Source organism: Dermochelys coriacea, chromosome 1, assembly GCF_009764565.3.
Source record: "Dermochelys coriacea isolate rDerCor1 chromosome 1, rDerCor1.pri.v4, whole genome shotgun sequence".
NCBI classification, from domain to species: Eukaryota; Metazoa; Chordata; order Testudines; family Dermochelyidae; genus Dermochelys; species Dermochelys coriacea.
In genome coordinates, this window is record NC_050068.2 from 79,633,929 (window position 1) to 79,648,607 (window position 14,679).

At 39.8% G+C, this 14,679-nt stretch overlaps 1 protein-coding gene and 1 long non-coding RNA gene across 3 annotated transcripts in view; one reads left to right on the plus strand and one right to left on the minus strand.

Annotated features, from left to right (window-relative positions):
• UCHL3 (ubiquitin C-terminal hydrolase L3) overlaps positions 1 to 11,290 on the plus strand; it is a 78,591-nt gene extending 67,301 nt beyond the window's left edge. For both annotated transcript variants that reach the window (XM_038386687.2, XM_038386688.2), the window contains 2 exons: positions 8,150 to 8,208; positions 11,064 to 11,290. In XM_038386687.2, coding sequence (XP_038242615.1) covers positions 8,150 to 8,208; positions 11,064 to 11,147 — 143 coding nt within the window. In that variant the 3' untranslated portion in view covers positions 11,148 to 11,290. The remainder of the gene's footprint in view (positions 1 to 8,149; positions 8,209 to 11,063) is intronic.
• Positions 2,230 to 14,411, minus strand: LOC122457967. Its single transcript, XR_006277763.1, has 3 exons — positions 14,274 to 14,411; positions 13,690 to 13,691; positions 2,230 to 2,267 (listed from the first exon to the last, which is right to left on the minus strand). It is a non-coding gene; the product is annotated as an uncharacterized LOC122457967 (long non-coding RNA).
• Between the last annotated feature and the right edge of the window lie 268 nt (positions 14,412 to 14,679).

Genomic DNA, 14,679 nt, shown 5'->3' on the forward strand with positions numbered 1-14,679 from the left:
GTCAGAACATGTAGGGATCAAGTGAGACAGGCTAAAAGTCGAGTAGAGTTGGACCTTGCAAAGGGAATTAAAACCAATAGTAAAAGGTTCTATAGCCATATAAATAAGAAGAAAACTAAGAAGGAAGAAGTGGGGCCGCTTAACACTGAGGATGGAGTGGAGGTTAAAGATAATCTAGGCAGGGCCCAATGTCTAAACAAATAATTTGCCTCAGTCTTTAATAAGGCTAAAGAGGATCTTAGGGATAATGGTAGCATGACAAATGGGAATGAGGATTTGGAGGTAGATATTACCATATCTGAGGTAGAAGCGAAACTCAAACAGCTTAATGGGACTAAATCGGGGGGCCCAGATAATCTTCATCCAAGCATATTAAAGGAATTAGCACCTGAAATTGCAAGCCCATTAGCAAGAATTTTTAATGAATCTGTAAACTCAGGAGTAGTACCGAATGATTGGAGAATTGCTAATATAGTTCCTATTTTTAAGAAAGGAAAAAAATGTGATCCGGGTAACTACAGGCCAGTTAGTTTGACATCTGTAGTATGTAAGGTCCTGGAAAAAATTTTGAAGGAGAAATTAGTTAAGGACATTGAAGTCAATAGTAAATGGGACAAAATACAACATGGTTTTACAAAAGGTAGATCGTGCCAAACCAACCTGATCTCCTTCTTTAGAAAGTAACAGATATTTTAACAAAAGAAACGCAGTGGATCTAAATTTACCTAGATTTCAGTAAGGCATTTGATATGCCACATGGGGAATTATTAGTTAACTTGGAGAAGATGGGGATCAATATGAACATCAAAAGGTGGATAAGGAATTGGTTAAAGGGGAGACTGCAACGGGTCCTACTGAAAGGCGAACTGTCAGGTTGGAGGGAGGTTACCAGTGGAGTTGCTCAGGGATCGGTTTTGGGACCAATCTTATTTAATTTTTTTATTACTGACCTCGTCACAAAACGTGGGAGTGTGCTAATAAAGTTTGCAGATGATACAAAGCTGGGAGGTATTGCCAGTTTAGAGAAGGACGGGGATATCATACAAGAGGATCTGGATGACCTTGTAAACTGGAGTAATAGTAATAGGATGAAATTTAATAGTGAGAAGTGTAAGGTTATGCATTGGGATTAATAACAAGAATTTTAGTTATAAGTTGGGGACGCATCAATTAGAAGTAACGGAAAAGGAGAAGGACCTTGGAGTATTGGTTGATCAGAGGATGACTATGAGCTGCCAATGTGATATGGCTGTGAAAAAAGCTAATGCGGTCTTGGGATGCATCAGGAGAGGCATTTCCAGTAGGGATAAGGAGGTTTTAGTACCGTTATACAAGGCACTGGTGAGACCTCACCTAGAATACTGTGTGCAGTTCTGGTCTCCCATGTTTAAAAAGGATGAATTCAAACTGGAGCAGGTTCAGAGAAGGGCTACTAGGATGATCCGAGGAATGGAAAACTTGTCTTATGAAAGGAGACTTAAGGAGCTTGGCTTGTTTAGCCTAACTAAAAGAAGGTTGAGGGGAGATTGATTGCTCTCTCTAAATATCAGAGGGATAAATACAGGAGAGGGAGAGGAATTATTTAAGCTCAGCACCAATGTGGACACACGAACAAATGGGTATAAACTGGCCACCAGGAAGTTTAGACTTGAAATTAGACGAAGGTTTCTAACCATCAGAGGAGTGAAGTTTTGGAATAGCCTTCCAAGGGAAGCAGTGGGGACAAAAGATCTATCTGGTTTTAAGATTCTACTCAATAAGCTTATGGAGGAGATGGTATGATGGGATAATGTGATTTTTGATAAGTAATTGATCTTTAAATATTCAGGGTAAATAGGCCTAATCCCCTGAGATGGGATATTAGATGGATGGGATCTGAGTTACTCAGGAAAGAACTTTCTGTAGTATCTGGCTGGTGAATCTTGCCCATATGCTCAGGGTTTAGCTGATCGCCATATTTGGGGTCGGGAAGGAATTTTCCTCCAGGGCAGATTGGAGAGGCCCTGGAGGTTTTTCACCTTCCTCTGTAGCATGGGGCACGGGTCACTTGAGGGAGGCTTCTCTGCTCTTTGAAGTCTTTAAACCACGATTTGAGGACTTCAGTAGCTCAGACATAGGTGAGGTTTTTCATAGGAGTGGGTGGGTGAGATTCTGTGGCCTGTGTTGTGCAGGAGGTTGGACTAGATGATCAGAATGATCCCTTGTGACCTTAGTATCTATGAATTATGAAAAAACATATTGCTAGAGGGTTTGTGGATTTCAATCTGCTTTTCAACTGACAGTCAAATATATGTAGGATGCTTTAAGGATGGCTGTTAAAGGATACAATATTGTAGGACGCACACATAGTAACATCAAGTAGCAAACATCTACAGTTAAGGTTACCTGACACTTTACATTACAGACCCCTCTTTTCATAACTTTGAGAAACTTCAGCATTTGGACTAAAATGTTTCCACATCATGTGTCTGCTGCCTGAGACTGCCTTTTTATTTATTTATTTGGAAAGTTTCAGCTTAAAAGATTCAGACATTTTCAAGACTGAGGTTAGGGAAAATACATCTTGACAATGTTCAAAATTGTTTTGTTGAGAAGCTCTAATAAGTTTCATGTTTTGGAACAGGGAGTTGAAAGCTGGTGAGGGACAGTCACCCTGTTGTCAGATGTGCCTTAAACAAGTACCTGATGTGTCAATGCCTCATTTTCTACCAGCTCCCCTGTTACCATCATAAAAAAGCCTCAGTGAGAAATGTTCCCTGTGCATCTAAAACCCTGATCTAGTTTACAGCCAGAGATCAAATACATTTTTTGGAGCAGCCAAAATTACATTTATAATTGTGATCTGTGAATTAGGACAATTTGCTACCCTTAGTGAAGTTGCACCAATGCTAGTCAAACAGAAGCATGAGTAGATATGCTAAAAATCCAATTTGTGTATCATAGATTTGAATGTAAGGAATCAGATTTCATAATAGATATATTAGAAAGAAGCTCATAATAGCTTGAGGCAGACAATTTGGTTTTTTCAATATGCAACTGATTGAAATCCAAGTATGCTTTTTACAAGCAAACATATTTCAGTAAAAATGGTTGGAATTTCTTTCACACTTACCAATAATATTGTGCATCTAGTATGGCTTTCATTTATGTATGCTGCAAAAACTTTTATCCAAGGAAGTTTTACTGCTTTCAGGCTAGCAATACTATCATGAGTTAGTCTATTTGTTAACGATTAATAGGAGCTGAGGATTCACAGTACTTTGTAAGATCTAGCTTTGAATAATTACTATTTATGCTTGGTTTACAACTAAGTTCTTGATGTATTTAAATCTAAAAGCTTGATGGATGTGCAGCATTCTGTCAGCCACTTGCAAAATATGAATAAAATATAACACCAATTAAACTTTTTTGCTTATAGAAAAACTATGTTTAAAAAGTGTAACTGAAAATTTATTATAAAAATTATCATATATGTAATTTTAAGGTAATTTTAAATGTCAGGAAATTTAAAACAATGATTTCTCAAAAGATTGCACATTTTCTAATGGATACAGGGTTTCAAATAATACCACCATTCTACATACAGACCTCCTCTTTACCCAGATGAACATGTTTTCTGATACAATGGTAGATTTGCAAATTGCTGAACTGGAAATGAGCAGTTTGGTTTGATCTAGTCATCACACTTGTATCCAGTTGGAGTGGCAAATGAATGTGCCTGCTTTCTACAGAAGAGCAGGAGAGAAACTGCCTAGGGACATCTCTGGGCATAGTTCTATCTAAAACAGTTATATGTAGTTACCATAGAGACCAGAGCATAATACCCTAGAGAGATACCCAAACTCAGGAACAACTGGAAATCAGAATATAGAAGATTTTGGGAGAAGAGAGGAAAGATTATAGAGTAACTGTGACAGGAAACAGCAAGGAGAATACGTGGGTAGGAGAGGGGAAGATACAGGGGCAAAACAGATCAATGGACATTATGGTGCGTATCACTGTTGGCAGTCTCAGCAGACTCCAATCACTGAGGATGCGTTTACACTGCAATGAAAGATTGGGCTCCTTCTCAGGCTGATCCATTGTATCTGGATTGCACTAAGTCCTTCAGACCTTCTTTCCCAGGCTTATTGTAGCCTACAATGAAAGAGTTAGGGGGTCAAACAAATTTCTCATTGGGTTTCTGATGCATTAAGCTGTGCTGCAGCTTTCCTAAGATCTCCTCCTCCTCCTCCTCAAGACAATAGCCCACTCTACTAAAGGTCAGTCTACTTCATCAGCTTTTCTGAGCATCGTCCCTCTGTCTGTTCCTACCTTTACCATCGCTCAAGACATTACCATCACTCAAGCCTTTGGCAAGTTGGTGCTACAGTCTCTGTTTCAGGTGATCCAATGTCCCATAACCTGTAAGGGAACTGCGGATGTGTCATCTGAAGTGGAATGTATATGTGCACAATCAGGTGAAGGAGAATCCTGGAATCATAGAATATCAGGGTTGGAAGGGACCTCAGGAGGTCACCTACTCCAGCTCCCTGCTCAAAGCAGGACCAATCCCCAAACGGAATAAACTGTTACTTAACTGTATAGTAACTGTTGTTCTTCAAGTTGTATAGTAACATATACATTCCATGATCCTTCCACTTCCCTGCTATTTCAGACATTATATATACAGAAGTGTGAAGGAATGGAGAGGGAGGCAGTAAATATGCCCCTTCTATGTCCTTGACTCTGCACATGAAGAGAGCAGGGGTGTATTGTGCGCATATACACCTGAAGTGGAATGTATATGTGCACATCTTGAACAGTTTCTATCCAGCCAAGTAATTGGGGGGGGGTGCTGCCTCTCCTACGATAGTGCTTGGGGTGTGCTATAGACCTCCAGGATCTAATTTGGATATGGATAGAGCCCTTTTTAATGTTTTTAATAAAGTAAATACTAATGGAAACTGCGTGATTATGGGAGACTTTAACTTCCCAGATTCAGACTGGAGGACCAGTGCTAGTAATAATAATAGGGCTCAGATTTTCCTAGCTGCGATACCTGATGGATTCCTTCATCAAGTAGTTGCTGAACCGACCAGAGGGGATGCCATTTTAGATTTAATTCTGGTGAGTAGCGAGGACCTCATAGAAGAAATGGTTGTAGGGGATAATCTTGGCTCAAGTGATCATGAGCTAATTCAGTTCAAACTGAACGGAAGAATTAACAAAAATAAATCTGCAACTAGAGCTTTTGATTTCAAAAGGGCTGACTTTCAAAAATTAAGGAAATTAGTTAGGGAAGTGGATTGGACTGAAGAACTTATGGATCTAAAGGTAGAGGAGGCCTGGGATTACTTTAAATCAAAGCTGCAGAAGCTATCGGAAGCCTGTATCCCAAGAAAGGGGAAAAAATTCATAGGAAGGAGTTGTTGACCAAGCTGGATGAGCAAGCATCTTAGAGAGGTGATTAAGAAGAAGCAGAAAGCATACAGGGAGTGGAAGATGGGAGGGATCAGCAAGGAAAGCTACCTAATTGAGGTCAGAACATGTAGGGATCAAGTGAGACAGGCTAAAAGTCGAGTAGAGTTGGACCTTGCAAAGGGAATTAAAACCAATAGTAAAAGGTTCTATAGCCATATAAATAAGAAGAAAACTAAGAAGGAAGAAGTGGGGCCGCTTAACACTGAGGATGGAGTGGAGGTTAAAGATAATCTAGGCAGGGCCCAATGTCTAAACAAATAATTTGCCTCAGTCTTTAATAAGGCTAAAGAGGATCTTAGGGATAATGGTAGCATGACAAATGGGAATGAGGATTTGGAGGTAGATATTACCATATCTGAGGTAGAAGCGAAACTCAAACAGCTTAATGGGACTAAATCGGGGGGCCCAGATAATCTTCATCCAAGCATATTAAAGGAATTAGCACCTGAAATTGCAAGCCCATTAGCAAGAATTTTTAATGAATCTGTAAACTCAGGAGTAGTACCGAATGATTGGAGAATTGCTAATATAGTTCCTATTTTTAAGAAAGGAAAAAAATGTGATCCGGGTAACTACAGGCCAGTTAGTTTGACATCTGTAGTATGTAAGGTCCTGGAAAAAATTTTGAAGGAGAAATTAGTTAAGGACATTGAAGTCAATGGTAAATGGGACAAAATACAACATGGTTTTACAAAAGGTAGATCGTGCCAAACCAACCTGATCTCCTTCTTTAGAAAGTAACAGTTATTTTAACAAAAGAAACGCAGTGGATCTAATTTACCTAGATTTCAGTAAGGCATTTGATACCGTGCCACATGGGGAATTATTAGTTAAATTGGAGAAGATGGGGATCAATATGAACATCAAAAGGTGGATAAGGAATTGGTTAAAGGGGAGACTGCAACGGGTCCTACTGAAAGGCGAACTGTCAGGTTGGAGGGAGGTTACCAGTGGAGTTGCTCAGGGATCGGTTTTGGGACTAATCTTTTTATTACTGACCTCGGCACAAAATGTGGGAGTGTGCTAATAAAGTTTGCAGATGATACAAAGCTGGGAGGTATTGCCAGTTTAGAGAAGGACCGGGATATCATACAGGAGGATCTGGATGACCTTGTAAACTGGAGTAATAGTAATAGGATGAAATTTAATAGTGAGAAGTGTAAGGTTATGCATTGGGATTAATAACAAGAATTTTAGTTATAAGTTGGGGACGCATCAATTAGAAGTAACGGAAAAGGAGAAGGACCTTGGAGTATTGGTTGATCAGAGGATGACTATGAGCTGCCAATGTGATATGGCTATGAAAAAAGCTAATGCGGTCTTGGGATGCATCAGGAGAGGCATTTCCAGTAGGGATAAGGAGGTTTTAGTACCGTTATACAAGGCACTGGTGAGACCTCACCTAGAATACTGTGTGCAGTTCTGGTCTCCCATGTTTAAAAAGGATGAATTCAAACTGGAGCAGGTTCAGAGAAGGGCTACTAGGATGATCCGAGGAATGGAAAACTTGTCTTATGAAAGGAGACTTAAGGAGCTTGGCTTGTTTAGCCTAACTAAAAGAAGGTTGAGGGGAGATTGATTGCTCTCTCTAAATATCAGAGGGATAAATACAGGAGAGGGAGAGGAATTATTTAAGCTCAGCACCAATGTGGACACACGAACAAATGGGTATAAACTGGCCACCAGGAAGTTTAGACTTGAAATTAGACGAAGGTTTCTAACCATCAGAGGAGTGAAGTTTTGGAATAGCCTTCCAAGGGAAGCAGTGGGGACAAAAGATCTATCTGGTTTTAAGATTCTACTCAATAAGCTTATGGAGGAGATGGTATGATGGGATAATGTGATTTTTGATAAGTAATTGATCTTTAAATATTCAGGGTAAATAGGCCTAATCCCCTGAGATGGGATATTAGATGGATGGGATCTGAGTTACTCAGGAAAGAACTTTCTGTAGTATCTGGCTGGTGAATCTTGCCCATATGCTCAGGGTTTAGCTGATCGCCATATTTGGGGTCGGGAAGGAATTTTCCTCCAGGGCAGATTGGAGAGGCCCTGGAGGTTTTTCACCTTCCTCTGTAGCATGGGGCACGGGTCACTTGAGGGAGGCTTCTCTGCTCTTTGAAGTCTTTAAACCACGATTTGAGGACTTCAGTAGCTCAGACATAGGTGAGGTTTTTCGTAGGAGTGGGTGGGTGAGATTCTGTGGCCTGCGCTGTGCAGGAGGTCGGACTAGATGATCAGAATGGTCCCTTCTGACCTTAGTATCTATGAATCTATAAATGTACTAAGTAACTACTTTTTTTGCACGCGATGACCTATTTGGAAAACGCAAAGAACTTAAACATTACCAGCAACAAAATAATTAGAACTCAAGGTTACCTCTTGGCCTGAAAGTTTTTGTGTATTAAAAATCTATGTTCAACAAAAAAGTGTTTCATTATTTGTCATTGTTTGTAATACTGTATTCCTATTGAAATACTCGATTAAGAGGGGAAAGTGCTGAATAGTTGGGTACTACGATTAGTACGCTAAGTTTATGAAAAACTGAGCTGATCTTGGTGGCATGCTCTCATATGAGGAGGGAATTATTTAATGCTTTGGGTTTATGTTCTTGTCTGAGAAAATGACACGTTTTCCAGTTTTCGTTTTACAACTATATTTTGTATAATTGCTTGTATTCCAACAGATGGGCGCAAACCTTTTCCAATAAACCATGGACAAACTAGTGATGACACTTTTTTAGAGGTAGGAATAGAAAAATCCTTTAAGTTTTTGTGCAACTTGAACTTTATGCACTTCCTAGGTATGTAGTTGGGTGAGGGAAGGGATAAGAAGAAAAGGTCTTTAATTAGTTCTCAGCCAGGAGTATTTCAGAATACCCATGCCGTTACTTCTGTGTGTAACAGAACATTTTAATATGGCAGATGAGCTAATTGAGCAGAAATCTTGTAAGGGTACCATACCCATAGATCAGGTTGCTTTTTCTCCCATGTTGAGGTGTTCCTATGCTTCCGTTGCTCTCAAACCATGCATACATGATGGGGGAGCCCTGAAATGATAATGTCGGAGGACTTTTGAGCGAAGTTATTTTTTTTCTTTTTCCTTTATAATTTGAGATGCCATGCTAATAAAGGGTGCACTCTCTTTCTTCCAGCATTTATAGTCTTTGCCCTAGTTCTCATCCCCCACATTTTGTGTTCTGCCTATTCCCTTCTAACCTCTTTTATCTTAAATGTACTTGTTCATTGATGCTTTAATGCGCTAATAATTAATACTTTTGCCCACAGTATTTTAAAATTCTGAGCAATTCTGCATATTTTGTGAAAATAATAACACAATGTAATCATGCCAGTTTAAATTATTTTGGTAATTTATTTCAAAATACCTGTCAGCAAGTATGTCTGAAACAATGCAGATGACAAAAATAGATTCAGGAAATGTTTTTTGAAAAACAGATTCCTTACTATCCATATTAATACAGAACTTTGAGTAAATCATTTAAACTACAGTACAGAAATGTATTTCCCACACCTATCCTATTTACAGAAGCAGTGTAAATGCTTGGGATAGTCAGTGGTAATGGAGGAGCTGAGGGAGAGGGAAGAAGCCTGGGAGTGAATCTGAAAGATTGTTGGGCCTGGGTAGGAGAAATATGGAACAGTTTTCTTTGGGTGGGGTATGAATTGTTAGGAAGTTGGGGAGTCCCCCCCCATGCACACTCTGACCCCAAGCCTCTCCCAGTCAGTCAGGCACATCTGCTCCTGTCCCCATGTAACCCTGCACACCCCATGCCCCTTCCCATTCTACACCTGGCTCAATGCTGTCACCCCACTAGCTCCTGAGCCTGCGCCCCAGTCTGTCCCTCCACTAGCACTTTTGAATCCCAGTCTGACCCCCTACCTCCTCAGCAGCCCCATGTGCCCCTCTCTACCTCCTAACCAGGCTCCATGGGCAGGTTGCTGTGACAAATGCAGCTAGCTGTTAGTGCCAGTCGCTGGCTGTTCTGGTGCCACAGCAGGCTCTGGTGGGTAAAAGCACTTCTTGGGCAGAATGCATTTTCTGCCAGGGGGAAAAAAAAATTCTGCACCGATATGAATTATGCGCATTGGCACAGAATTCCCACAGGAGTAATGTGCCCGGAGCTGTTTGACCACAAAATGGATCCAAAGGGAATGCATTTGGTTTAAGAGAATAAACTTTTCACACAAAAGTAATGCCAGTTGTGGCAGAGATAGCACCATTACTCCTGGGGGAATTCTGGCTCAAAAAATTAAAAATTCTGTGCACCTATATTAAAATTCTGAGCAGTTCTGCATATTCTTTTTGTCAAAATAACATAATATAATCATGCCAGTTTCAATTATTTTGGTAATTTATTTCAAAATACCTGTCACAAGTATGTCTATAACGACACACACACACAAATTCCCCCAGGAATAGAGTTAAAGAAACCTATACAACAACCCAGTTCCTGCTTTTCTTCCTCCTCTCCCCCAGAGCCCAGACAAGGGGCTAGACGCATCTCCTTCCACCAGAGCCCAGCCATGTGGCCCGCCCTGGCTCACTCACATCCCATACCCTCTAGTGGCCAGCCTTCAGACATTCACAGAACCTACCCTCCTAGACCCCAGGATCCAGATGGAGAAACAGTCTGATGATGCTGGGTCCTACGGAGTTTCCTGCGTGCCACTGCCTCCTTCCTTCAGGGGGTACTGGGAACTGCAGCTGCTGGAAATCCTCCAGCACCCACCCTCCACTCCTCGCCATCCTTGTCTTCTATATGTGAGCTGGGCTCTGCTGGGTCTAGTGGCCCCTAGTGGCAGCCAACATCTCTGCAGCCCATTTCTGTGGTGGGGAGGGGGAGGAAATTCCACATGCCCAACAATTTCTGAAAAATTCTCCCCGGAGTACACCATGCATAGAGATCTAACATTTATGGTAACTTTACATAACCTTTGGGGAAGCAAGAGACTGGAGACACAGGCTGCTTTCTTTAAGTTGCCAAAGCCACTTTTTCTTAAATTACACAGTTTGTGTGTGAAATGAGTGCATATTTTTCTTTTTTATTCCTTCACATGCACTGTGTGATGCACCCTCAGTCTAGATTTAGATACAGGAGTTGTATATACAGTCTTCCACTTTCCCAACATACAAAGCTGGTGATGTTGCTTAGGAGTTCAGTACATCTTCAGGTGCAGGAGAAAAGTTTCTGAATGCAGCAGTACTACTAAAGGCAAACGTGCAGAAAGAATTATGTAACTGCCTCATCTTTTGAAATGTAACCCATAATGTTCCATACTGTTAGATGCAACAACTAAATAAATCATCCTTGTTCCTGAGGTTCAAACCACTTGCTTGCGTTTGGCACAGCAAGTAATATTGAGCAGTGTCAACTCAGATCAGAAATTAATTCCAGTTCATTTGACACACTAGTAAAGTTTGTGCAGAAAGTGAAAGAATCATGAGGGACATAACTCCTGTAAATCATAGTTTCAATACTGTATTTAATTCATGTGCCAATTGCTTTTTTGTTTTTAGTAATAGTGTGTTTTATATAATAAGTAGTGATTGTGTGTTTTCGTATCTTATTTTTTAAATAGGATGCAGTAGAAGTTTGCAAGAAGTTCATGGAACGTGACCCAGAAGAATTAAGATTTAATGCAATTGCTCTGTCTGCAGCTTAACTATCCCATTTGGAAAAGCTGCACCACTAATCTACTGTAACAAAATAAAAATATTGCCATATATTATGTATGACTTTTTTGATACTTTCGCTAACATGTTGATGATGTGAGCATATATGGATTAAATCTTGAATTAGTCTTTACTGCATCTTGTTGCTTGTTCCTAAGGCAATTGTTTTGAAACAAAATCTTACATATACACACCAAAAATATTCCATGCACTTGACTTTCATCTTTCCTTTTAGTTATTCTGAATTATTCCCCTATGATATTTTATCCCAGTTCATCAACTAAGTAAAGAGTAGATAACCAGAATTGAACGTATGCATTCAGACACACTTCAGGGACTACACTGTACATTGATGAACAATAGAGATGTAAAATGCAGGGCTCTTTGTTTTTCAAACTGTTTTGTAATGATAAATTAATATCAAAATAAATTAACGTTAATACACTTAAAGAACTTATTCAGGTCAGTCAGAAAACCAAAAAGTAGTTTTCTTTAAAATATTTATAAATGCAAAGAGATTGAAGAGACTTATTCCCATAAAGTTACCATCAGTAAGTAGCCGTAGCTGTTTTTCTCTGATCCAGGCAGTTTAAGTACTAACATTATATAATTAAACTTAATATTTTTAATTTTGGGCACAGCTGCCTGGGCACCAGCCAGGGGTAGCATTGAGAGTGTAGGGGAGAGAGTTTCCCTGCATTCAGTTCCTGTGCTTGGTGCCACAGTGGCCCCTAGCCGCCAGGAGAAGCAATGGCAGGCAATGTCCTGCTCATCACCTCTCACTCGAGATTGGAGCATGCTCATTTGCTCTATGGGAGTGGTGTAGGAGCAGTGTGGTCAGCACACAAGAGGATGGAGCATGATCAGTGTGGATGTAAATTTAGGAGAATTTAGCTGCTAAATTCTCTAACAAATCTATTAAGAATATGCAAACTGAGGAGGTTTTAAATTTTCACAGGGATGGCAAAAGGCACATCTGACAACAGGGTGACTGTCCCTCACCAGCTTTCAACTCCCTGTTCCAAAACATGAAACTTATTAGAGCTTCTCAACAAAACAATTTTGAACATTGTCAAGATGTATTTTCCCTAACCTCAGTCTTGAAAATGTCTGAATCTTTTAAGCTGAAACTTTCCAAATAAATAAATAAAAAGGCAGTCTCAGGCAGCAGACACATGATGTGGAAACATTTTAGTCCAAATGCTGAAGTTTCTCAAAGTTATGAAAAGAGGGGTCTGTAATGTAAAGTGTCAGGTAACCTTAACTGTAGATGTTTGCTACTTGATGTTACTATGTGTGCGTCCTACAATATTGTATCCTTTAACAGCCATCCTTAAAGCATCCTACATATATTTGACTGTCAGTTGAAAAGCAGATTGAAATCCACAAACCCTCTAGCAATATGTTTTTTCATAATTCATAGATACTAAGGTCACAAGGGATCATTCTGATCATCTAGTCCAACCTCCTGCACAACACAGGCCACAGAATCTCACCCACCCACTCCTATGAAAAACCTCATCTATTTTTGAGCTATTGAAGTCCTCAAATCGTGGTTTAAAGACTTCAAGGAGCAGAGAATCCTCCCTCAAGTGACCCGTGCCCCATGCTACAGAGGAAAGTGAAAAACCTCCAGGGCCTCTCCAATCTGCCCTGGAGGAAAATTCCTTCCCGACCTCAAATATGGCGATCAGCTAAACCCTGAGCATATGGGCAAGATTCACCAGCCAGATACTACAGAAAGTTCTTTCCTGAGTAACTCAGATCCCATCCATCTAATATCCCATCTCAGGGGATTAGGCCTATTTACCCTGAATATTTAAAGATCAATTACTTATCAAAAATCACATTATCCCATCATACCATCTCCTCCATAAGCTTATTGAGTAGAATCTTAAAACCAGATAGATCTTTTGTCCCCACTGCTTCCCTTGGAAGGCTATTCCAAAACTTCACTCCTCTGATGGTTAGAAACCTTCGTCTAATTTCAAGTCTAAATTTTCTGGTGGCCAGTTTATACCCATTTGTTCTTGTGTCCACATTGGTGCTGAGCTTAAATAATTCCTCTCCCTCTCCTGTATTTATCCCTTTTGATATTTAGAGAGAGCAATCAATCTCCCCTCAACCTTCTTTTAGTTAGGCTAAACAAGCCAAGCTCCTTAAGTCCTCTTTCATAAGACAAGTTTTCCATTCCTCGGATCATCCTAGTAGCCCTTCTCTGAACCTGCTCCAGTTTGAATTCATCCTTTTTAAACATGGGAGACCAGAACTGCACACAGTATTCTAGGTGAGGTCTCACCAGTGCCTTGTATAACGGTACTAAAACCTCCTTATCCCTACTGGAAATGCCTCTCCTGATGCATCCCAAAACCGCATTAGCTTTTTTCACAGCCATATCACATTGTCAGCTCATAGTCATCCTATGATCAACCAATACTCCAAGGTCCTTCTCCTTTTCCGTTACTTCTAATTGATGCGTCCCCAACTTATAACTAAAATTCTTGTTATTAATCCCAATGCATAACCTTACACTTCTCACTATTAAATTTCATCCTATTACTATTACTCCAGTTTACAAGGTCATCCAGATCCTCTTGTATGATATCCCCGTCCTTCTCTAAATTGGCAATACCTCCCAGCTTTGTATCATCTGCAAACTTTATTAGCACACTCCCACGTTTTGTGACGAGGTCAGTAATAAAAAAATTAAATAAGATTGGTCCCAAAACCGATCCCTGAGCAACTCCACTGGTAACCTCCCTCCAACCTGACAGTTCGCCTTTCAGTAGGACCCGTTGCAGTCTCCTCTTTAACCAATTCCTTATCCACCTTTTGATGTTCATATTGATCCCCATCTTCTCCAAGTTAACTAATAATTCCCCATGTGGCATATCAAATGCCTTACTGAAATCTAGGTAAATTTAGATCCACTGCGTTTCTTTTGTTAAAATATCTGTTACTTTCTAAAGAAGGAGATCAGGTTGGTTTGGCACGATCTACCTTTTGTAAAACCATGTTGTATTTTGTCCCATTTACTATTGACTTCAATGTCCTTAACTAATTTCTCCTTCAAAATTTTTTCCAGGACCTTGCATACTACAGGTGTCAAACTAAACTTTGTGTTTAGAAAATGTGTTTAGTGGCTGTAAATCAAAAGTACCCTTTTAAAAACGTCTTGAAACCTGTCTTGATTGCACACAGTATTGTACTAAATATTTAGTACAGCTGTCTGTGGAAAAACATGACACAAGCTTTTGCTTTAATTATCACTTGGGGATACACTCACTAAAAGGATCAGTCTTAATAAAATATTTTCTTCTTCACGTTCATTTGCTATTAGCACCAATTTATAGATTCCTAGATTATATAGCCAGAAGGGATCACCATGATCAACTAGTTTAATCTCCTGCGAAACACAGGTCATAGAACTTCCCTGAATTAATTCATGTTTGAAATAGAGCATACTTTTTAGGAAAAAATCCAATCTTGATTTAAAAATGCCCAGTGACAGAATCTAACACA